The sequence below is a fragment of the Canis lupus genome, chromosome 22 (assembly GCF_048164855.1).
Source record: "Canis lupus baileyi chromosome 22, mCanLup2.hap1, whole genome shotgun sequence".
Classification (NCBI taxonomy): domain Eukaryota; kingdom Metazoa; phylum Chordata; class Mammalia; order Carnivora; family Canidae; genus Canis; species Canis lupus.
This window is the reverse complement of record NC_132859.1, coordinates 20007419-20032510: the sequence shown is the minus strand read 5'-3', so window position 1 is coordinate 20032510 and position 25092 is coordinate 20007419. Positions and strand designations below refer to the sequence as shown.

Sequence of the window (25092 nt, the reverse complement as noted above, 5' to 3'; positions counted from 1 at the left end):
CATCTGGGTCCAGGAACTACAGAGAGCCCCCAGAGGTCCACTCAAGGCACATAATAATAAAAATGTCAAAAATTAGAGATAAAGAGAATCCTAAAAGCAGCATAGGAAAAGCTACTAGTGACCTGCAAGGGAACACTCACCCATAAGACTATGAGCTGATTTTTCAGCAAAAATTTTGCAGGCCAGATGAGAATACCGTATATTTAAAATATTGAAAGGAAAAAACACACACACACACAACTAAGAGTACTTTACCTAGCAAGAATATTTCAGAATTGAAGGAGATAAAATAAAAGATAAGTTTATCACCACTAAACCAGCCTTACGAGAATCGTTCAAAGGACTTAATGGGGGGGGGGGGGGGAGCCATAACTGGAAGTAAGAAAATTGTGAAAGAAAAAAAAATCTCACTGGTCAAAGCAAATATACAGTAAAGATAGTGGCTCAACCACTTGTAAAGTGGTTAAAAGGTGAAAAGACAAGTAGTAAAATCAATTAATTAGTAATTGATTTTAAGGGATTAGTAATTAGTTAAGGGATACATAAATTAAAAGTTGTAAAATATAACATGTTGAGGGGGGTAGAAGATTAAAAATGTAGTGCTTTTAAAATGTGTTAGGACTTAAGTGACCATACACTTCAAAGTCATCTATTCACAAGGGAAGACAGCAAGACAAGAAGAAAGGAACAAAGAACTACAAAAATACAATGAGAAAACAACAAAATGGCAGTAAGTACATAACTGTCAATAATTAAATGGACTAAATGCTCCAATCAAAAGGCATTGGGTAAAAAAAAAAAAAAAAAAGGCACTGGGTGACTGAATGGATAAAAAAGCAAGACCTACATATATGCTGCCTACAAGAGATTAACTTGTAAGTAAAGGGATGGAAAAAAAATATCCCAAGCAAATAGAAACAAAAAGCTGGGCGGGGGGGGAGGTTGGAATAGCCATACCTATCAGACAAAATAGACTTAAAACAAAGACTGTGGGGCACCTGACTGGCTCAGCTGTTTAAGCATCAGACTTGATTTGGGCCTAGGTCACGATCTCAGGATCATGAGATTGAGCCCCACATTGGGCTCTGCACTTAGTGTCAAGTTTGCTTACAATTCTCTCCCTCTTCCCCAGCTCCCCTATACACACACCTATACACACGTCTCTCTCTCTCTTAAAAAACAAAAAAAAACAAAAACTGTAACAGGAGACAACGAAGAGGGCATTACATAATGATAAAGGGAGGAATCAATCCAATAACAATATAACAACTATAAATATCAATGTACCTAACATAGGATAATATGTAAATAGACGAAGCAAATATTAACATACATAGGGAAAGGAATTGACAGTAATCCAAAAATAGGATTTTTTAAAAGGTTTTATTTAAATTCCAGTTAATTAACATACAGGATAATATGATTGTCAGGTGTATGATATAGTGATTCAACACTTCACTACAGTACCCACTGCTCATCACAGCAAATGCACTCTTTAATCCCCATCATCTATTTCAACCAATCCCTGACTCAGCTCCCCCTCTGTACCATCAGTTTATTCTGTACAGTTGAATCTGTTTTTTGGTTTGCCTCTTTTTTTCCCTCCTTGTTTTGTTTTTTAAATTCCACATAGAGGGCAGCCTGGGTGGCTCAGTGGTTTAGCGCCGCCTTCAGTCCAAGGCCTGATCCTGGAGACATGGGATCAAGTCCCACATTGGGCTCCCTGCATGGAGCCTGCTTCTCCCTCTGCCTGTGTCTCTGCCTCTCTCTCTCTCTCTCTCTCTCTCTCTCTGGCTCATGAATAAATAAATAAAATCCTTAAAAAAATAAAATAAATTCCACATGAGTGAAATTGTATGGTATTTGTCTTTCTCTGACTCACTTATTTCATTTAACATAATACACTCTAGCTCCATTCATGTTTTTGCAAATAGCAAGATTTCATTCTTTTAATGGCTAAGTAATATTCCATTGTATATGTACATCACATTTTCTTCATCTTTTCATCAGTGGATGGGCATTTGAGCTGTTTCCATAATTTAGCTACTGTAGGTAATGCTGCTATAAACATCAGAGTGCATGTATCCCCTTGAATTAGTGTGTTTTTTTATCCTTTAGGTAAATACTTAGTAATACAATTGCTGGATCATAGGGTAGTTCTATTTTTAACTTTTTCAGTAACTTCCATATTGTTTTCCAGAGTGGCTGTACCAGTTTGCACTCCCACCAACAGTGCAAGAGAGTTCCCCTTTCTCCACATCCTCGCCAATACCTGTTGTTTCTTGTGTTGTTAATTTTGGCCATTCTGACAGGTGTGAAGTGCTACCTCATAGTAGTTTGGATTTGTATTTCCCTGATGATAATGAAGTTGAGCATCTTTCCATGTGTCTGTTGGCTACCTGTTTGGTCTTTTTTGGAAAAATGTCTGTTTATGTCTCCTGCCCATTTTTTAATTGGGTTGTTTTGGGGGTGTTGAGTTTTAGAAGTTCTTTATAGATTTTAGATATCAGATATGTCACTTGCAAATATCTTCTCCCATTCCATAGATTACCTTTAGTTTTGTTGATTGCTTCCCCATTATGCAGAAGCTTTTTATCTTGATGAAGTCCCAATAGTTCATTTTTGTTTTTGTTTCCCTTGTCCCTGGAGACATACATAGCAAAAAGTTGATATGGCTGATGTCAGAGAGGTTACTGCCTGTGTTCTCCATTAGGATTTTGATGATTTCCTGTCTCACATTTAGATATTTCATCCATTTTGAGTTTGTTTTTGTGTATGGTGTAAGAAAGCAGTGCAGTTTCATTCTTTTGCATGTTGCTGTCCCGTTTTCCCAACACCATTTGTTGAAGAAACTCTTTTCCATTGGATATCCTTTCCTAATTTGTCAAATAATAATTGACCATATAGTTGTGGGTTCATTTCTGAATTTTCTATTCTGTTTCACTGATCTATGTGCCTATTTTTGTGTCAGTACCATACTGTCTTGATCACTACAACTTTGAATATAGCTTGAAGTCTGGAATTGTGATGCTTCCAGCTTTGCTTTTCTTTTTTAGATTGCTTTGGCTATTTGGGGTCGTTTGTGGTTTTATACAAATTTTAGGATTGTTTGTTTCTAGCTCTGTGAAAAATGCTGGTGATATTTTTATATGGATTGCATTAAATGTATAGATTGCTTTGGGTAGTATAGACATTTTAACAATATTTTTCTTGTAATCAATGAGCGTGGAATTCTTTCCATTTCTGTGTCGTCTTCAGTTCCTTTTATCATTGTTTTATAGTTTTCAGAGTACAGATCTTTTATCTCTTTGGTTAGGTGTATTCTTAAGTATCACCTTACCGTTTTTGGTGCAGTTATAAATGGGACTGATTTCTCTATTTCTCTTTCTGCTGCTTTATTATTGGCAATATATAGAAATGCAACAGACTTCTGTATGTTTTGATTTTGTATCTTGCAGCTTTACTGAATTCATGAATTCATTCTAGCAATATTTTGGTGGACTCTTTGGGTTTTCCACCTGGTATCATGTCATCTGCAATAGTGAAAGTTTTACTTCTTCCTTGTAATTTGGATGCCTTTTCTTTTTGTTGTCTGATTTCTTGTCTGTAGCTGGGACTTCTAGCACTCTTACCACTGTTAAATAACACTGTTAAATAATGGTGGTAAGAGTGGACATCCCTTTCTTATTCCTGACTGTAGAGGAAAAGCTCTCAGTTTTTCTCCATGAGGATGATACTAGCTTGGGTTTTTCATATACGGCCTTTATTATGTTGAGGATGTTCCCTTTATCCCTACTATATTGAGGCTTTTTATCAAGAAGGGATGCTATACTTTGTCAAATGCTTTTCTGCATTTATTGAGAGGCTCATATGGTTCTTGTCCCTTTTTTTATTAATGTGGTATATCCCGTTGATTGATTTGCAAATTTATTCCTTGCAACCCAGGAATAAATCCCACTTGATTGTGGTGAATGATTACTTTTAGTGTACTGTTGGATTTGATTTGCTAGTACCTAGTTGAGAATTTTTATGTTCCTATTCATCACAGATATTCTCTTTTTCTGGGAGCTGTTTTTCTAGTTTTGGAATCAGAGTAATGCTGACCTTGTAGAATAAGTTTGGAAGTTTTCCTTCTTTTTTTTTTTTTGGAATAGTTTGAGAAGAATAGGTATTAACTCCTCTAAATTTTTGGTAGAATTCAGTGAACTGTGAAGCCATCTGGCCAGGGACTTAGAGATTTTTTATTACTGATTCAATTTCTTTGCTGGTTTTCAGTCTCGTTAAGCTTTTTTTTTTTTTTTTTTTTTAAGATTTTTTTTTTCAATTTATTTATTTGAAAGAGCTGGTTCTTTGAAAATGTTGATAAAATTGAAAAATTGATAAAACCCTAGCCAGATTTATCAAAAAGAAAAAGAGAGAGGACCCAAATAAATAAAATCGCCAATGACAGAGGAAAACTAACAACCAACACCACAAAAATACGATTGTAAGAGAATATTATGAAAAATGATATGCCAACAAATTGGGCACTCTAGAAGAAATGGATAAATTCCTAGAAACATAGAAACTACCAAAACTGAAACAGAGAGAACTTGAACAGAATGTGTGGGTAGCTTGGTCGGTTAAGCATCTGTCTGTGGCTCAGGTCATGATCCCAGGGTCCTCAGATTGAGTAAGATATACTTTAACCTCCATGTATTTGTTATGTTTCCATATTTTTTCTTATGATTAACTTTAAATTTCATAGCATTGTGATTAGAAAATATACATGGTGTGATCTCAGTCTTTTTGTACTTGTTGGTACCTGATTTGTAACCTAGTATGTGATCTGTCCTAGAGAATGTAGCCTTTTGCCCTTGAAAAGAATGTGTATTCTGCTGCTTCAGGGTGGAGTGTTCTAAATGTATCTGTTAAGTCCATCTGGTCCAGTGTATCATTCAAAACCATTGTTTCTCTGTTGATTTTCTGCTTAGATGATCTGTCCAATGATATAAGTGGGGTGTTAAAGTCCCCTACTATTATTGTATTATTAGTGAGTTCCTATTATGTTTATTATTGTTTTATATATTTGGGTGCTCTCAATTTGGGGGTATATTTACATTTGTTAAATCTTTTTTGATAGACCACTTTATTATGATGTAGTACCCTTCTTTATCTCTTGTTACAATCTCTGGTTTAAAATCTAGTTTGTCTGATAGAAATATGGCTATTCCAGCTTTCTTTTAATGTCCATTTGCATGATAACTGTTTCTCCATCCCCACATTTTCAATCTAGAGGTGTCTTTAGGTCTTAAATGAGTCTCTTGTAAGCAGCATATAGATGGATCTTGTTTTTTTATCCATTCTGACACCCTCTGTCTTTTGTTTGGAGCATTTAGTCCATTTACATTCAGAGTAATTATTTATAGGTAAGAATTTTGTGCCATTGTATTACCTATAAAATTGGTGTTTCTGGAGGTTTTATCTTTTCCTTTCTAGTCTTTGTCATTTTGGTCTTTCACACTAAAAAGAGGCCCCCTCTAATATTTCCTGCAGAGCTGGTTTAGTGGTCACAAACTCCTTTAGTTTTTGTCTGGGAAACTTTATCTCTCCTTCTATTTGGAATGATAGTTGCTAAATGGAGTATTCTTGGATGCAAATTTTTCCCATTCAGCACTTTGAGTATATCATGCCACGCCCTTCTGGCTTACCAAGTTTCTGTTGAGAAATCTCTAGTGAACCTTATGGGTTTTCCCTGGTAAATTAAGAACTTCTTTTGTCTTACTGCTCTTAAGTTGTTTTTTTTTTAAGTGGGCTCCACACAGGGCTTGAACTCAGTACTCTGAGATCAAGACCAGAACTGAGATCAACAGTCATTTGCTTAACTGATTGAACCACCCAGGGTCCCTAAGATTTTTTTCTTTATTTCTATGTTTTACAAATTTAATTACAGTGTGGCTTGGCATTGGTCTGCTTTTGTTGATTTTGATGGGAGTTTGTGCCTCCTGGATCTGGATGTTTGCTTCCTTCCCCCAGCTTAGGGAATTTTCTGTGCTATTTCTTGAAGTAAGTGTTCTGCCCCCTTTTCTCTCTCTTTCTCTTCTGGGACTCCTGTAATACAAATATCATTAAGTTTGACAGAGTCACTGAGTTCCCTAAGTCTATTTTCATGTTGCATAATTTTTTTTCTCTTTTGTTCAACTTCATTATTTTCCATCATTTTTTCTTCTTGGTTCACTAATTTGTTCCTCTGCTTCTTCCATCCTACTGTTCATTGCATCGAGCTTGTTTCCAATATCATTTATTGCATTCTTCATCTCTGATTCTTTTTTAACTCTTTTATCTCTGTGGTAAGAGTCTCACTGAGGTCTTCTTTTCACAAGTCCAGTGAGTATCCTTATGATTATGGCTTTAAATTCTCCACAGGCATGTTACTTATATCTGTTTTGCTTAAATCTCTGGCCATTGCCTTGTCTTGTTCTTTCATTTGGGATAAATCACTTCATCTTGGCATTTTGTCTATGTCTCTGCCTTCTTGTCTGTGTTAGAAAAGCCAATTATGTCTCTTGCTCCTGAAAGTAAGGCCTCATGAAGAAAAGGTCATGTACTGCCTAGGGCCTGGAGCTTCAGGGAGTGTCTACAGTGTGTGTTGCATATGTTCTGCTGTTGTGTTTTGGATACTCTATCCTTCAGGCCAGTTGCCTGCAGAGGCTCTCCTTGCCTGCAGTGGGCAGTGTTTAGTTCCTGGCCTGAATGTGGTGATTTTAACTAGGTGTGATCTGGTCCACTTTTTCAATGAGACCTGTTACCAGCTCCACCATAACTGAGATTCTGCAGAACTCTTTGGTCAGGAGACATGGCATGGGCAGGGCTTTGTCATGGTCTTCTGGGGATTGGTCTCACTATACTGGAACTGAGGGAAGTTTGACCAAGGGGCAGTCCCACTGGAACACAGGAGAGTGGGGCTTAGTGTAAGCAAGTTAGGCAGCCAGTTTTAACACTTTCTTGCTTCCCACAGGTGACTCTGTTATGCTGAGGGGCAGGGGAGAAAAATGGTGCCAGCCAGCATCTTTGTTCCTGAAGAGGCATCTCCATGAATGTTGCCTCTCGGGTGCATGCTTTGAGAAGAGTAAATGATCTCCCCAGTGTGTGGCTCAGGTGTTCTTCAGATCACTGTTTCCATGCTGTTGACCCCTGGGTTGTTTGCCTGCCTTCTGTCCACAAGCAGCACATTCTCTATCAGCCTCCATCCCATCCAAGCCCTCTGGCCTTTAAAATTCCAGGCTTTGAGTCCTACTGGTCATAAGAACTCAAAGAATTCAGCCCCGCTTGTCTTCTAAGCCAGTGGCTTTGTGGAAACATTCTCCTTGTGCATTCCCCTGTGTACTCCTCTCTCTCTTACCCTTTTCTGCAACCATGGCTCCCTCCCCCTCTGTAGCACCTGTGATCTGCTTTTCCCCTAACCATGTCTCTCTACTTCCTACCTTCTTCAATGTGACCTCTTCTCTCCTTTTAGTTGTGGAGTTTGTTCTGTCATAGGTCAATTTCTGGGGTACTTAGGACGATTTGGTATTTATCTAGTTGGGTTCCTGGGATGAGACGAACCTAGGGTCCTCCTACTCCACTGCCATCTTCCTTTGTTGCTCTAATTTCTCTAAAATATAGTGGGGGATTTTAACACCTCACTTACATCAATGTTTAGATCATACAGACAGAAAATTAATAAGCAAGCAGTGACCTTAAATGACACACTAGACCAGATGGACCTAACAGCTACATGCAGAACATTCCATCAAAAAACAGCAGAAGTGCACATGGAATATTCTTCAGAATAGATCAAATTAGGCCACAAGACAAGTCTCAATAAATTTAGGAAGATTGAAATCATATCAAGCATTTTTTCCAACCACAATAGTATGAAACTAGAAATCAATTACAAGAAAAATTACAAGACCTATTTATATGCAGCCCACAGGAGACTCCCTTCAAACTTAAAGACACATACAGACTTAAAAAACACAAATACATGAAGGCTAAACAACATGCTACTAAACCACTAATGGGTCAGTGAGGAAATCAAAGAGGAAATTTAAAAATACCTTGAGACAGAGCACCTCGGTGGCTCAGTTGGTTAAGCGTCTGTCTTAGGCTCAGGTCACGATCCCACGGTTGTGGGATGAAGTCCCGCATTGGGCTCCCTGCTGCTTCTCCCTCTCCTCCTGCCTCCCACCGCCCCTGCTTATGCGCTCTCTCTCCCTCTTTCTTTCTCTCTCTCTCTCTCTCTTTCTGTATCAAATAAATAAAATCTTTAAAAAAAAATACCTTGAGACAAATGAAAATGGAAACACAACATTCAGAAATCCATTGGACACAGCAAAAACAGTTCTAAGATGGAAGTTTATGATACAGGCCTGCCCTAAGAAACAAGAAAAATTTCAAATGAATGTTATAACCTTACACTTAAAGAAACTAGAAAGAGAACAAAGAGCAAAGTTAGTAGAAAGAAGGAAATAATAAAGATCAGAGTGAAAATAAATGAAATAGAGATGAAAAAAAATAGAAGAAAAATCAATGAAATTAAGAGATTTTGCTACATGCAAAGGAATGAAACTAGAGTACTATCTTATGCCATATACAAAAATAAATCCCAAATGGAGTAAAAACCTAAATATAAGTCCTGAGATTATAAATCTTCTAAAAGAAAAACATAAACAGTAAACTCTTGGTCATAAATCTTAGCAATATTTTTTTTAATCTATCTCCTCAAGCAAGGGCAATAAGTGTAAAAATAGTTGGGACTATATCAAACTAAAAAAACTTTATACTGTAAAGGAAACCATCAACAAAATGAAAAATCAACCTACTGAATGGGAGAAAATATTTGCAAGTGATATATCCAATAGAGAGTTAATATTCAAAATATATAAAGAACGTCTACATTTCAACAAAACAATCCAATTTTTAAAAAATGGACAGAGGACCTAGATAGTCATTTTTCCAAAGAAGACATACAGATGGCCAACAGACATATTGAAAAGATGTTCAAAATCATTAATTTAAAAAAAATCATTAATTAGAGGGACACCTGGGTGGCTCAGTGGTTGAGCATCTGCCTTGGGCTCAGGGCATGATCCCAGGTCCTGGGATCGAGTCCCACATCAGACTCTTTACAGGGAGCCTGCTGTTTATGTCTCTGCCTCTCTCTGTGTGTCTCTCATGAATAAATAAATAAAATCTTTTTTAAAAAATCATTAATTATAAAAATGCAAACCATAATGAGATATCACTCACACTGGTCAGAATGGCTAGTATCAAAAAGACAAGAAATAGCAAAAGTGTTGACAAGGATATGGAGAAAACAGAACCCTGGGCACAATTGGTGGTAAATTGGTAAATGTTAATTGATGCAGTCACCATGGAAAACAGTATGGAGTTTCCTCAAAAAATTAAAAATAGGAATACCATACGATCCAGCAATTCCACCTCTGGATATTTTTCCAAAGAAAATGAAAACTCTAATTTAAACATATATGTGCATCCCTGTGTTCACTGCAGCATTATTTTAATAGCCAATATATGGAAGCAATCTAGTATGCATCAGTATATGAATGAATAAAGAAAATGTGATATATACACACAAATATTACTCAGCCATAAAAAGAATGAATGTTGTCATTTTCAACAACATGGATGGACCTAGAGGGTGAAATGTCAGACAAAGAAAACCAAATACTGGATGATTTCACTTATATGTGGAATCTAAAAAACAAAACAAATATACTCATAAATATAGTGAACAAACTGGTGGTTGCCAGAGGAGAAGTGGTTGGGAAAATAGGTGAAGGGGATTAAGAGGTACTGCCAGTTACAAAGCTAAGTCACAGGGATGTAAAGTACAGCATAGGGAATATAGTCAATAATATCTTAATAACTTTGTATGGTGGAAGGTGGTAACTAGATTTAATGTGATCATTTGTAATGTATATAAATTTTGAATCACTGTTGTGATTCAAACTGAAATTGATACAATAGTGTATGTCAACACACTTGAATTAAAAAAATATCAGGTGAGAAATATAAACAATGATTTTCAAGATGCTGGATATCTAGCAACAAAAGATAGTGACTGCTGACAGAAAGGAAACACGGTCCACCTTGTGATTATCCTAGCTTACTGCCTTGAGAGAGTTTCCAGGCCACAGTGTGGGAATGGGGATTCTAGGCAGAGTCTATCAGACTCCGAGACAGAAGTGAGAGCTAGGAGAACCAGGGTGGCTAGAATACTTGGGACAGAACACTGGAGAAATCTCCAGATATCTTTAGAACTCCTCCATAAGTATTCAGCAGAGTACTGATTAGGAGATGTATGCGGGGAAAAGTAACCAAAGCTAAAGAAAGTGCTATTATCCATGATTGGAGCGAGCAATATAGTACCTATCAGTCCCATGGAGCCAGGAATAGTATTTGCCCCTGCCAGCCAGACTGGAAAGCCTCATAATGCACACAACTTTGGATAGAGTACTTTTAAGAATTTTGCTTCGGGGATCCCTGGGTGGCGCAGCAGTTTGGCGCCTGCCTTTGGCCCAGGGCGCAATCCTGGAGACCTGGGATCGAATCTCACGTCGGGCTCCCGGTGCATGGAGCCTGCTTCTCCCTCTGCCTGTGTCTCTGCCTCTCTCTCTCTCTCTGTATGTGTGACTATCATAAATTAAAAAAAAAAAAAGAATTTTGCTTCAGTAATGGAGAATAATTAATCCTAAATTAAGCATTGCTAGATCCTGTCTAGCCAATTTAGAAAGCAAGACCTACTAGGATAAAAAGGGTTTTAAAGTAACAACAGCCTTCCAGAACAAAGCTTGAGAATATTTTTAAGAATATAAAAATATCCAGCATTCAAACAGGTGAAATTCACAATGGTTGATGTCATCAGGCATGCAAAGAAGCAGAAAAATACAACAGATAATAAGGAAAAAAATCAATTGAAACTGGCCCAGATGTTAGAATTGGACAAGTACATTAAAACAGCTATCATAACTGAATTCCATCTATCCAAAAAGTTAAGACATGGAAGATAATGTATTTTTTAAAACCCAAATTGAACTTGTAGAGATGAAAACTAAGGTGTCTGGGGTGCAGAATACACAAGATTGGATTAATAGCAGATTAAACATTGGAAGTGAAATGATTAGTGAATTTGAAGACATAGAATAGAAACTATCCAAAATGAGAGATGGAGACACAAAGAAATTAAAAATAAAAAGAGCGTCCATAAGCTGTGGAATATAACTTCAAGCAAAAAAGGAGAGGTGAGGGCATTTAAAATAAAGAATTTATCAGGTCTTTGTCCCAAGTTCTTAGGACAGAGCTGCTAAACCCTTGAAATTTCCCAAATGATAAGATGTCTTTGTTTTAAAGAGTGGGCTCCTGGGACCATGCCTGAGTTTATACTAATGAGATGACTCATTAATGGTGGGCTCCAGATAGTTTCAGAATGGAGACTTGCTGTGCCAGAAAGGCCAACCATGTGATTAGAGGTTAGGGCTTTCAGTCAGGTAATATTAACTGGACCTCCAAAGAGGGGATGGAGCCTTGGAAATTGAATTCAGTCATATGGACAATGATTTAATCAAGTGTGCCTACCTAATGAAACCCAATAAAAACTGTGGACGTTGAAACTCACTGAAGCACAATGATGTACTGGGAGGGTGCCATGTCCTGAGATTAGAAGCTTCGTGTCTCAGGCCTTCTCAGACTTTTCCCTCTGCATCTCCTGTTTGGCCGAATAGTAATCATAGAATAGAATGAATACAGTAGAATAGCAATCATTATATAGCACTTTCTTCATTTCTGTGGGTCACTCAGGCAAATTGTTAAACCTAAGGGGATAGTAGAAACCCCCAAATTTATAGCCAGTTGGTCAGAAATGTAGATGACATGGGAACCCCAAAGTTAATGGCTGGTATCTGGAGTGAGAGAAGTCTTACAGAGGACTGTGCCCCTAACCTGTGAAATCAGTACCAATTCTGGATAGTTAGTGCTGAAATTGCATTGCAGACAGAAAAGTTATTTGAAGAGATAATAGCCCCAGATTTGCTATATTGGATAAAAACTATAAGCTCACAAACCCAAGATGTTCAATAAGCCCAAAGCACAAGAAACGCAAAGAAAACTATATCAAGGCACATCACAATAAAGTAGTTTAAAACCAGTAATAAAGAGAAAATTTGAATAGCAGCCAGAGAAAATAGTTACATTTCATAAAGTGGTACAAAGATGAAGATAACAGTACATTTCATGTTGGAAACAGTCCAAATCAGAAACATTGGAGTAACATCTTTAAAGTACTCTAAGAAAATAGCTATCAACTTAAAACATCATACCCAGTGAAAATATCTTCCAAAATGAAAGTAAATTAAAGATTTTTTGGAGGCATAGGAAAGTTGAAAGTCTTCATCACCAGCAGAAATGCAGTACAAGAAAAGTGTTTGGGTTTTGGGGAGGGGAGTTGTTCAGTCAAGGAAGAAAATAGTACCAGATAGAAATACAAATTTACATAGAAGAAAGAAAAGCTCCAGAAATGGTAACTAAATGGATATAAGTGATTTTTATTTCTCAGGTCTCTTTAGAAGATAACTATTTAAACAAAACTATCAACAGTGTTTTATAGTGCTTATAATATATGCCTCAGTACCATTTGTCAACAATTGCATAAAGGCCAAGAGAAGAAAAATGGAAGTATACTCTTGTATGGTTCAAATATAATCCATGAAGTGGTATAATATCACTTGAAAATAGATGGTAGTACATTAAAGATGTATGCTATTCCCCGACACAACCACTGAAATAACAGTTATAGCTAAAACGCCAAAACCAAGAATTTATAAATAGTGAACTCAAAAAGAGGCAGGAAAGGAAGAAAAAAGGGAACAAAGAATGGATGGTATAAACAAGATGATAGACTTAAACCTAACCATATTAAGATCAGTAACACATTAAATATAAGTAATGTGAGTACCCTCAAATGGCAGAGTAGACAAAAAAGCAAGACCCAAATATATGTTGCCTGAAAGAAATGTACTTTAAAGACACAAATAGATTAAATTAAAAGAGAAAAAGATACAGCATGCTAACACTAATCAAAAGAAAGGTCTTAAAAATAAATGGAAAGACATACTGTGCTCATTGTTTGAAAGACTTATTGTTAAATGCCCATACAGCCCAGAACAATCTATACAGATCAGCTCAAGCTCTATCAAAATCCAAATGGTCCCCTTCCCGTATTCCCTGAACATCATTCTCTTCTGTGCTTCTTTGAGTCTATTTTAGATACCTCATATAAGTTGAATCATGAAATTGTTGTTCAGTGGATATAGTTTTAGTTATGCCAGACAAATAAGTTCTAGACATCTGCTGTACAACATAGTGTATATAGTTAACAGTACTATATTGTGCAATTTAAAATTTGTTAAGAGGATAGATCTCATGTTAAGTATTCTTACTAAAACAGACAAAAGAAAACACAAGGAAACTTTTGGAAGTGATGAATATGTTATTACTTTAATCATGGTGATGGCTTGGGGTATACATATAAGTCCAAATTTATCAAATTGTATGTATTAAGTTTGTACCATTTTTTGTATATTGCTTATTTCCCAATAAAGCTTAAAAATATCAATGGCATTTTTTGCAGAAATGTAAGAGACAATTCTAAAAACCATATGGAATTTCAAAGGACCTTGAATGGCCAAAATAATCCTGAGAAAGGAGAACAAAGTTGGAAGTTTTACACTTTCTAACTCCAAAATATATTACAAAGTGCAAATTCTTGGATGTGTAGTCAAATGATCTTCAGCATAGAGGCCATTTATTGAAGGATGATCTCTTCAACAAATGGTATTGGAAAAATTGGATATCCACATGTAAAAGAAAGAAGTTAGATTCTTATCTCCACCAAGTTAGATTCTTATATAGAAATGAAGTCAAAGTGGATTAAAGACCAAAACATAAGACCTGAAACTATAAAACTCCTAGAAGAAAACAGGGAAAGCTTCACTACATTTGGATTTGGCAATGGATATGACAAAAAAAAAGCAGAGGCTGCAAAAGCAAAACTAAACAAATGGGACTACATCAGACTTTAAAACCTCTGCACAGCAAAGGAGAGAGCATAATAAAAGGCAGCCTATAGAATGGAAAAACATACTTGCAGACATATCTGATAAGGGGTTAATATCTAGACTATATCAAGAACTCCTACAACTCAATAACAACAATAAAAATAACCAGATTTTAAAGTGGGCAAGGACTCGAATAGACATTTCTCCAAAGACGAAATGTCTAACAAGAATATGAAGAGATGGTCAGTATCGGTAAATCATCATCATCATCATCATCATCATCATCACAATAAGCAGGGGAATGCGAATCAAAGCCACAGTGAAATATCACCTCACACCTCTTAGAATGGATACTGTTAGGAAAAAAAAAAAGTGTTGGTGAGGATGTGGAGAAATCGGAACGTTTATGCATTGATGGTTGTAATGTAAAAGGGTACAACCTTAATGGAAAATAGTATGCAGGTTCCTCAAAAAATTTAAAATACAACTACCATATGACCCAGAAATACCACTTTGGGATATATATCGAAAAGAATTGAAAACAATCTCAAAGAGATATTTGCATTCCCACATTAACTGAGCATTATTCACAATAGCCAAGAAATAAAAGCCACCTAAATGCCTATCAGTAGATGGACAGATAAAGAAAATGTGATTATATATATATATATATATATATATATATATATATCATATATCAAATGTGATATATGATATATATATCACATATATGTATATATGAATAATGGAATGTTTTCAAATAAAAGTAAATTCTGTTACATGTAACAACTTGGATAAATTTTGAGGACATTATGCTAAGTGAAATAAGCCAGTTACAAAAAGATACTGTACTATTCCATTTATATGAGGTATCTAAAGTAGTCAAACTCCTAGGATGAAGTGAGGTAGTTGCCAAAGGCTGGGGGGAGTGTGTGGGGGAATTGTTGTTTGGTGGGTCTAGAGATTCAGTCATTCAGGATTGGATTGGGGTGGGAGGGATTTGGTGTACAACAGTGTACAAGATGTTTACAATATTGTACTGTATAGTCAAAAATTATTGGATGAATTTTATGTGGGTTTTTTGCTGCAAAAAGAAAAGAAAGCTGGGTGGCTATTTAATACCAGACACAGTAGGGTTTGGGGGGTGGGCGTTGTTTGTTTTTTAAAGATTTTATTTATTTGAGAGAGAGAGAAAGAGAAAGCACAGGCAGGGGCAGCAGAAGAAGCAGGCTCACCACTGAGCAGGGAGCCTGATGCGGGGCTTGATCCCAGGACCCTGAGATCATGACCAGAGCAGAAGGCAGACATTTAACTGACAGCCACCCAGATGCCCTTCAGACAAGTAATTTTTAAAGCACATAATATTGCTAGATAAAGATAAAGGATTCAGTTAATCAAGAATATAATAATTCCTAAAGAATATAACAGTGTGACAATTCTAAATGTTTATGAACCTTATAACAGACCTTCAAAATGCATGAAGCAAAATCTGATAGAATTGCAAGGATACTGTCACAATTACAATTGTAGATTTCCATGTGCTGTTCTCAATAATAAACAAGTTGAGAGGGGATCCCTGGGTGGCTCAGCAGTTTGGTGCCAGGGCGCAATCCTGGAGTCCCGGGATCGAGTCCCACGTCGGGCTCCCGGCATGGAGCCTGCTTCTCCCTCCTCCTGTGTCTCTGCTTCTCTCTCTCTCTCTCTCTCTCTCTCTCTCTCTCTCTGCCTATGTCTATCATAAATAAATAAGTAAATAAATCTTTTTAAAAAAAACAAAACTTTAAAAAAAAAACAAATTGAGAAAAAAATCAATAAGAATATAGAACACTTGACAAACACCATCAACCAACTTGACCAAATTGACATTTATATTACACTTTACCAGACAGCAGTAGAATACACATTCCTTTAACATGTACACAGTATTTACCGAGATAGACCATATTCTGGGCCATAGAACAAATTTCAATTTATTTTTTTAAAGGTTTATTTATTCATGAGAGACAGCTGTCTGGTATATAAATGTCAATTAGGTCAAGTTGGTTGATGGTGTTTGTCAAGTGTTCTATATTCTTACTGATTTTTTTCTCAACTTGTTTTTTTTTTTAAAGTTTTGTTTTTTTTAAAAAGATTTATTTACTTATTTATTTATGATAGACATAGAGAGAGAGAGAGAGAGAAGCAGAGACACAGGAGGAGGGAGAAGGAGGCTCCATGCCGGGAGCCTGACATGGGACTCGATCCCGGGTCTCCAGGATCACGCCCTGGGCCGAAGGTGGTGCTAAACTGCTGAGCCACCCAGGCTGCCCTTAATTTTTTAAATTCAGCTCAAAAAGTATTTCTTTGACTTTAATGGAATTAAATTAGAAATAATTAAAGATCTCTGAAGATTTCTAAATATTTAATAACTAAACACTTTTAAATAACCATGAGTCAACAGACACATGAAAATGCTTCACATCATTCAGCCTCAGGGAAATACAATAAAACCACAATGAGATACCACTTCACACCAGTCAGAATGGCTAAAATTAACAAGTCAGGAAATGACAGATGTTGGTGAGAATGTGGAGAAAGGGAAACAAACCCTCTTACACTGTTGGTGGGAATGCAAGCTGGTGCAGCCACTCTGGAAAGCAATATGGAGGTTCCTCAAAAAGTTGAAAATAGAGCTACCCTAAGACCCAGCAATTGCACTACTGGGTATTTACCCCAAAGAGACAAATATAGTGATCCAAACAGGCACTGCACCCCAGTGCTTATAGCAGCAATGTTTATAGCAGACAATAGCCAAACAACAGAAAGAGCCCAGATGTCCATCAACAGATGAATGGATAAAGATGCGGTGTGTGTGTGTATGTGTGTGTGTGTGCGTGTGTATATATATGTCTTTGTGTGTATATACATATGGACTACTATTTAGCCATCAAAAAAATGTAATCTTGCCATTTGCAATAATGACATGGGTGGAACTAGAAGATATGCTAAGTGAAGTAAGTCAAATAGAGGATCATGGGAGAAGAGACGGGAGAAAAAAACGGAAAAAAATCAGAGGGAAACAAACCTTAAGAGGCTCTTAGTCATAGGAATCAAACAGAAGGTCGCTGGAGGGAGGGAGGTCGGGGGACAAGGTAACTGGATGATGGACATTAAGTAGGGCATGTGATGTAATGAGCACTGGGTATTATAGAAGACTGATGAGTCACTGACCTCTACCTCTGAAACTAATAATACATAATATGTTAATTAATTTAAATAAAATTTTAAAAACCATGAGAGAAGAAATCAAAAGGAAAATTAAGAAATATCTTGAACTGAATGAAATTGAAAGCATGTCAGAATTCATGGGGTGCTGCTAAAGCTGTACTTAATAAGCTTAGCATGTTTATAGATAACATGATCAGTATACAAAAATCAATTTTCTTTCTATATAATAGCAATAAACAATTAGAAATTGAAATTTTAAAAATACCATTATAATACCACCCAAAAATATTAAATGCTTAGAGATGAACCTGACAAAAGGTGTGTAAGACATGCATGCTAAATACAGCAAAACATTGCTGAGAGGAATTAAAATAAGATTTATATAAATGGAGAGAGAGGTGTTCTTTATGGGTGGAGGACTTGATATTGTTAAGATGTCAATTCTGTATTAACTTTGACTCTTAGAACCATAGTAATGTTCAAATACTCTCCCTCCAAGAAATAAGTAATGAATTAAAACCAATCTGGACCTGTGGGAAAGAAACTCAGAATAAAATAATAAGCAGTAACAAACTGTACTGAATTATAACTGCATTAAAGAGGATAAAGGAAGAACAGGAGAGGGCTAACCTGAGTAACTGTGGAAAGCAGTATTTTAACTGGATACTGTAAGACCAGAGACAAAAAGAACTATACACTAATACCATACTCTGTTTAGTAAATTTGTTTCTCAATGGAATATGGGTTGGGAATTCTGTTAAGGTTACAAAGGAAAGAGAAGGTTAGAATGAACCTTGTGGTATAGTATTAGATTCCATTATCTATATGATTACATAGTTTTTAGTATATATACGTCAAGATAGAAATTTAAGTGTGTATGTTTGGATTAGTATAGAGGAGTTCCCCCCACCCTTGTATGCAGTTTTAGTTATTCACGGTCAAATGCAGTCTAGAAACAGATGATCCTCCTGACATAACATCAGAAGGTCAATAGTAGCCTAGGGCTACATCACAATGCCTGCTCCATGCCTCACTTCATCTCATCATGTAGACGTTTTTTCATCTCCTATCACAAGAAGTAAAAGGGTGAGTACAGTACAATGAGATATTTTGAGAGACAGAAATCACATTTGCATAACTTTTATTGAAATATATTATAATTGCTACATTTTAATATTGTTAACTCTCTTACTATGGCTAATTTCTAAATTAAACTTTTTCATATGTATAAGAAAAAATGTGTATAAGAATATAGGGTATATGTATTTGTAGGTAGGTATGTATACCTATGTATAATGTGTAGAGGGTTCAGAACTATTTGCAATTTCAGGCATCTGCTGGGAGTCTTGGAACATATCCCCTGTAAATAAGGGGAGACTGCTGTACATATCTGTATTCCTAGTTCTTCCTGCTAAGAGGGTCCAGGAGCAATGACACCCTAATGATAATGTACCCATATTTCTAAATGGTTTTTAAATATCATTTTCCAATAAAGGAACCAGGACTATTTGAGAAAAAAGTTGGTTCCAGGGCTGGAACAAGGAAAATATAAGATGAGCGTGGACCATCTTATGATACCAGAAAATATAAAAGTGCTCACAAAAGGATAGAGCATGTCAAGAGGACACAGTGGCCAACCTGACAGTGGCCAGAGAAAGATCAATTTGAGCAACAAAATAAATAATGATAGTGTTGGATTGTAACCCTTAGAATAAAATAAATACCCATGAGTCTATACTGATATGACTTGAACAAATAAATACATGGGAGAGGAGGAATAGCTCCTCCTTACAGAAGAATTCCAGTTATTCAACGTAGAAAGAATGAGAAAAATACAAAATCACTATTAGATAAGCACCACAGTATAAATGTCACAATCAGGTTCCACAAATGACTGGTGAAATCAGGGGCACCAGGGGTGTCTGTCAGTTAAGTGCCTTTGGTTCAGGTCATGATTTCAGGTTCGTGAGATCAAGCCCATGTTGGGTTCTGTGTTGACCATGAAGCCTGTTTGGGATTCTCTCTTTCCCTCTGTCTGCATCTACCCACTTGTGTTGTCTCTCTCTCTTTAAAAAAAAAAAAAAAAAAAAAGTCAAAACCATGAAGTACAAGAGCAAGGAACTGTCAAAGATCAGGAGAGACCAGTTAGACACAGAAACTTAAATGCATCAACAAAAGGCAATCTCTGCAGCCCTGGTGGCTCAGCGGTTTAGCGCCACCTTCAGCCCAGAGCGTGATCCTGGAGACTCGGGATCGAGTCCCACATCAGGCTCCGTTCATGGAGCCTGCTTCTCCCTCTGCCTGTGTCTCTGCTTGTGTGTCTACCTCTCTCTGTGTGTGTCTCTCATTAATAAATCTTTTTTTTTTAAAAAAAAGCAATCTATGGAATAGGAGAAGATATTTACAAATGACTTATCAGATAAAGGGCTAGTATCCAAAATCTATAAAGAACTTATCAAACTCAACACCCAAGAAACAAAAAATCCAGTTAAGAAAAGGGCAGAAGACATTAACAGACATTTCTCCAAAGAAGACATACAAATGGCCACCAGACACATGAAAAATGCTCCACATCACTTGGCATCAGGGAAATACAAATCACAACCACAATGAGATACCACCTCACACCGGTCAAAATGGCTAAAATGAACAAGTCAGGAAATAACAGATGTTGGGGAGGATGTGGAGAAAGGGGGAACCCTCTTACATTGTTGGTGGGAATGCAAATTGATGTAGGTATTCTGGAAAACAGTATGGAGGTTCCTCAAAAAGTTAAAAATAAAGCTGTCCTACCACCCAGCAATTGTACTACCAGGTATTTATCTGAAGGATACAAAAATAGTTACTTGAAGGGGCACATGCACCCCATCGTTTATAGCAGCAATGTCTACAACAACCAAATGATGAAAAGAGCCCAGATGTCCATTGACAGATGAACAGATAAAGAAGTGATGTATATGCAGAATGGAATATTACTGCGCCATCAAAAAAATGAAGTCTTGCCACTTGGAATGACATGGATGGAACTGGAGGGTATTAATACAAAGTGAAATAAGTCATTCAGAGAAAGACAAATACCATATGATTTCACTTGCGTGGAATTTAAGAAACAAAGCAGATGAACATAGGGGAAGAGAATATAAAATAATATAAAAACAGGGAGGCAAACCTGAGACTCTTAACTATAGGAAACAAACTAAGGGTTGCTAGAGGGGAGGTAAGTAGGGGGATGAGTGATGAGTTTTAAGGAGGGCACTTGATGTAATGAGTACTGGGTGTTATATGCAACTGATGAATCACTGAACTCTACCCCTGAAACCAATAATACAGTATATATGGTAACTAAATTGAATCTAAATAAAAATTTTTTTAAAAAAGAACTAAATGCAGCATAGGATCCTGGAACAGAAAAGGACACTACAGGAAAAGCTAGTAAAATTTGAATAATGTCTATAGTTTAGTATTGTATCAGTGTTCGTTTCCTAGTTTTGATCATTGTACTATGGTTTGTAAGTTGTTACCATTATGGGAAGCTGGGAGAAGGGCATAGGAAATCTCTAATATTTTTGTAGCTTTTCCATAAGTCTAAAATGATTTCCAAATAAAAAGTTAAATAGTAAGGTCCATTGGGGAGGCAAAACGTGGTCTTGGAACCACGTTTGCTGAGCAGCCATGGGGCCTCCTGGGGGGAAGATCAACCGGCCCCGAACGGAGCTGAAGAAGAAGCTGTTCTAGCGCTGGCGGGTGTTGAACCGGGAGAGGCGACTGAAGCATCGGGTAGTCGGGGCTGTGATAGACGAAGGGCTGATCACACGGCAACACTTGAAGAAGCAGGCGTCCAGTGCCTGTGCCAACATTACTCTGTCTGGGAAGAAGCGCAGAAAGCTCCTCCAGCAGATCTGGCTGGCCCAGAAAGAGAAAGCAGCCATGGAAGTGGAAGCCCCCACAAGGCCAGTCAGGACTAGTGGACCACAGCCCAAGCAGCAAAAGAAGACAAAAGCACCCCAGGATATAGACATGGAGGACCTTGGAGATGAGAGGGGAATCTCTCACCCCTTCCACTAGAAGATTCTCAGCTGGAGCCAGAAAGACTCTAGTTGTTCAGAGGACTTTGGAGAAGGCATTGCCCCTTTTCATTCTCCCCAGACTCCTCTTCCTTCATGGCTTAGTGACCTGTCATGGAGGGATATGTTAAGAGGAAGAGGGTGGTGAAGAAAGACTGGAGAACGGGGCCCCCTTGCAGTCAGCTCCACTTGTAATAAAGTTCTAGAGTTCTCTTAAAAAAAAAAAAAAAAGAAGAAGAAGCTCCATTTGTTTGATACTGTGTTGGTAGATATGGATAGCTAACTGTTCTGAAGAATCAAAAGAGATATAATTGATGTCTGCCCATTTATAACTAGGTCATTAATAGATTATATCCATGTTGGCACTGCTGCTGCCTCTGGTTGTTAAATTAACAGTAATTATCTCCAGTAGATTCTCTAGATTCACTCAAAGTGGTTTAAAAATCTAATTAGAAAATAAAAATGGAAAAAAAAAAAAAAGAAAATAAAAATGGTATTTCAGAGTTTTAAATTCTAACAGTCTTTCATGAAAATAAGATAGCAGACTTTAAAATAAAATTAAATCCATTAAATAAGATTTGTCCACCCAGTTATTTTGATGGACATTAACTGATTCACAGAATTTAACATAAATTTCAGACTACTTGGCTACATGGCTGGTTTTTTTCCTCAGAAATTTCCTATGTCTCTAGGTTAAAAAGAATCATTGTAGTTGGCTTGATCATCTTTTCTGTGTAAATTTCTCTCAACAGTCCCTAGGGGTGAATTTCCCTGACATGCCTTGACATGTTAGAATTTCTGTTATGTACCTCTAAGATATTTGATTCACAATTCACCAAATATAGCTAAATTAAAATGCTAATGTCTTATTCAAGTATACTAGCATATCAAAAAGCATACATAAGTATGCATGTAATAAAATTTGAATTTAATAGTCTCAAATTTTAAGTGCATTGTTCAGTGTTCTAAAAATAACAGGTTTGCTCAACTGGCTATTCTACAAGAAGGAAAAATTCTGTTGGCATGTTTGTTTTCCTGTTTTGTTTTTTGGTATGCTTGTCAATTTAGTTTTGTTTTTAATCTTCTTCAGGATGTGGTGGATACACACCCTGGCCTCACGTTCTTGAAAGATGCTCCAGAATTCCACTCCCGCTACATCACCACGGTAGGCTGAATCTTCTTTTTTCTTAATAAAGATCTATAAGTCTCCTTTTTTATCACTGTCCAGCATCCAGGTTTTCTTATCTTTGTGCAAAAGGTAACATGGGCTATAATGATTATTTTAAGTGAAAGGAAGGTACAGTAAAATTGAATTCATTATTTATATCTACTTTTCTTCTTATAAGTACAGAATTAGAGTGATATATTCATTCTGTCTTGTCTTCCGAGGTACACTTTTTGCTTTGTTATTAATATTGATATCCAGTCGATATTGAGCATTTGCAAATAATATTGAAAAGAATATTCAACAGCCTTTCCCAGAAAAAGATGTGTCTTTCCCAGAAAAAGATGTGTTTCAAATTTAGAACTGGAAATGGTAATGAGAAATAGCTTACATATAGTCAGAAAACAAATCATATAAGAGTTTAACAGAGCACAATCACAATCTCCCATTTTGTGAAGTGTTCTCTTTCCCTGTTTCTTATGCATAGCTTCATTTGACCAGTCACAGGCAAAGCATGAATTATGAGTCAGAGCACACAGGCCTGCAGTGCACATTGCAGCCACATCCAGCATTCTTTGCCCTAGCTCCCAGATTATCTTTGGAGGAATTCCAAAGATGAGCCCTAGGACAAACCACAGTCACTCAAGTGAGTTAGCCCTTGCGTCTGGCTCACATCCTCCATTAATATTACAGAGCAATCACCTCTGAAGAAAACCCTCTCATTCTTAGGGTAGTTTTTGTTGGCCATGAATTTGTTGGGTTCTGTCAAGTTACAGAATATTACCGTTCTTTTTCTCCTTTCAGAACTTCATTCATGGCTTTTACATTGGCTCTCTTCTGTTGTAAAACTTTGTAAGTCTTTCTGTGAGCCAGAAGGTGTCACTGTCTTCTAAGAAGTTATTTTTGCCTGTTAACTATACCATTGTACTAAATCACTGCCACCACAGTCACCCTTGTTTCTCACATGGATTAATTCTAATTGGACTCCCTGCTTATGCCTTCATTGCCCTATAGTATAGTCTCCACAAAGCAGAGTAATCCTTTAAAAATAAGTCAGATCATATCACTCCTCTGTTCAAACTCTCCAGTGGTTTCCCATCTCAGAGGAAAAGCCTAAGTCCTTGTTAAGACTCCCCATAATCCTCCCACACCCGCCCCTTACACACATACCTTTACAACTTCTGCACTCTCATCTCTCCTACTACCCTGCCCCTCACTTACTGTGCTTGGTCACAGCTAATAATTCTGTTATTTAACATCTTTTCTAAGAATAAATTACAATAAAAAAGTCCTCTAGAGAGCATTTTTCCTCACTGTTCCTGGAACAGACCAACACCATCTCTGCCTCAGGTGTTTTTTACTTCCTCTGCCTGAAATGCTCTTCTTATGGATTTCCACATGATTTTCTCTTTCATTTGCTTCATCCAGTTACATGACCAGATATTCCCTTATTAGTGGGGCCTTCCCTGAACATTCTTTGCCTTCTTCACCCTTCTCCCTCTGCCTCTCTCTCATACTCTCTATTCAGCCATTCTGCTTTATTTTTCTTCTTTGCTCTTATGTCATCTTATATTTTAAATTTTTTAATTTTAAATTCTCTTCTGGATGATAGAAACTCCACTGGAGCAGGGAATTTGTCTATATTTTCCACTACAATATCTCAAATACCTAGAATAATGTCTAGCACATATTAGATACATAGTATTTATTGAGTAAATGAATGAAATTATTCATGCTTCAGAATTCTGCATATTAACTCTGGCTTCAATTCCATATGGAATTATTGGATTCTGATTGTTGATTGTTTTATAAACTCAGGGTATGTTAATAGCATAATTGAAAATCTTAAGAGCTAGGAAAGATCTTAGAGATAATCCAGCCCAACCTTCTACCAATTCAGAAAATGCTCTCTACAGAGGAACTTTCTATTGAAATTTATTTTGTTAGCTATATTTACACTGGAAAGATAGAGCACCAATTATGCATACAGCAAAAAGAAATTACTACCCAAATAAGAGAATGCATGTAAAGTTTACTTCATATTCTCCTTTATTTCCAGAGACAAGTTGGCATTTGAGTAATAAGTCTCTTGATACTGAATGAAAACGAAAATTGGAAATACTAGCAAATTATAGTCCTTGAGTTTGCAGTTTTGCATGCCATGCAAAGAAATTGCCAATGAATAAAAAACTTCGCTTTTCCTAGCTGGCATATGCTGACTTTTGAGGGAAATGGTGCTCACATGAGTTTTTAAAATAAGCAATGAGATTGAAAATATTCTTTGTGACACTGGCGCTGGCAGCAAAGACATTTCACTGGATGCTCAGATGGTGGTGTCTTAGTGACATATTCAATGTCTTGATTGGCCTGAAGCCATCACTTCAGGCTGAAATGCCAGGGTTTTAATTGTTGAGGACAAGGTACTGATATTTCCTGAGATGACTAAACTGTGGTAGAGATTGCTCATCACTAACAGCTTGACTCCTTCCCTTTGAGAACTTTTCCTCTTAATAGAAAAAGGAAGAAATTTGTATTTAGATAGTTTTTAAGATCCAAACTA

The 25092-nt window shown here is 36.8% G+C and overlaps 1 protein-coding gene and 1 pseudogene across 8 annotated transcripts in view; both read left to right on the top strand.

The window, feature by feature from the left end:
- Nucleotides 1-25092, top strand: part of PPP2R3A (protein phosphatase 2 regulatory subunit B''alpha) — a 188230-nt gene that overhangs the window by 95175 nt on the left and 67963 nt on the right. For all 8 annotated transcript variants that reach the window (XM_072792636.1, XM_072792637.1, XM_072792638.1 and 5 more), the window contains one exon: nt 22458-22532. In XM_072792636.1, the coding sequence (XP_072648737.1) occupies nt 22458-22532 (75 nt within the window). The remainder of the gene's footprint in view (nt 1-22457; nt 22533-25092) is intronic.
- LOC140613977 (uncharacterized protein C11orf98-like) lies at nt 20961-21891 on the top strand (annotated as a pseudogene).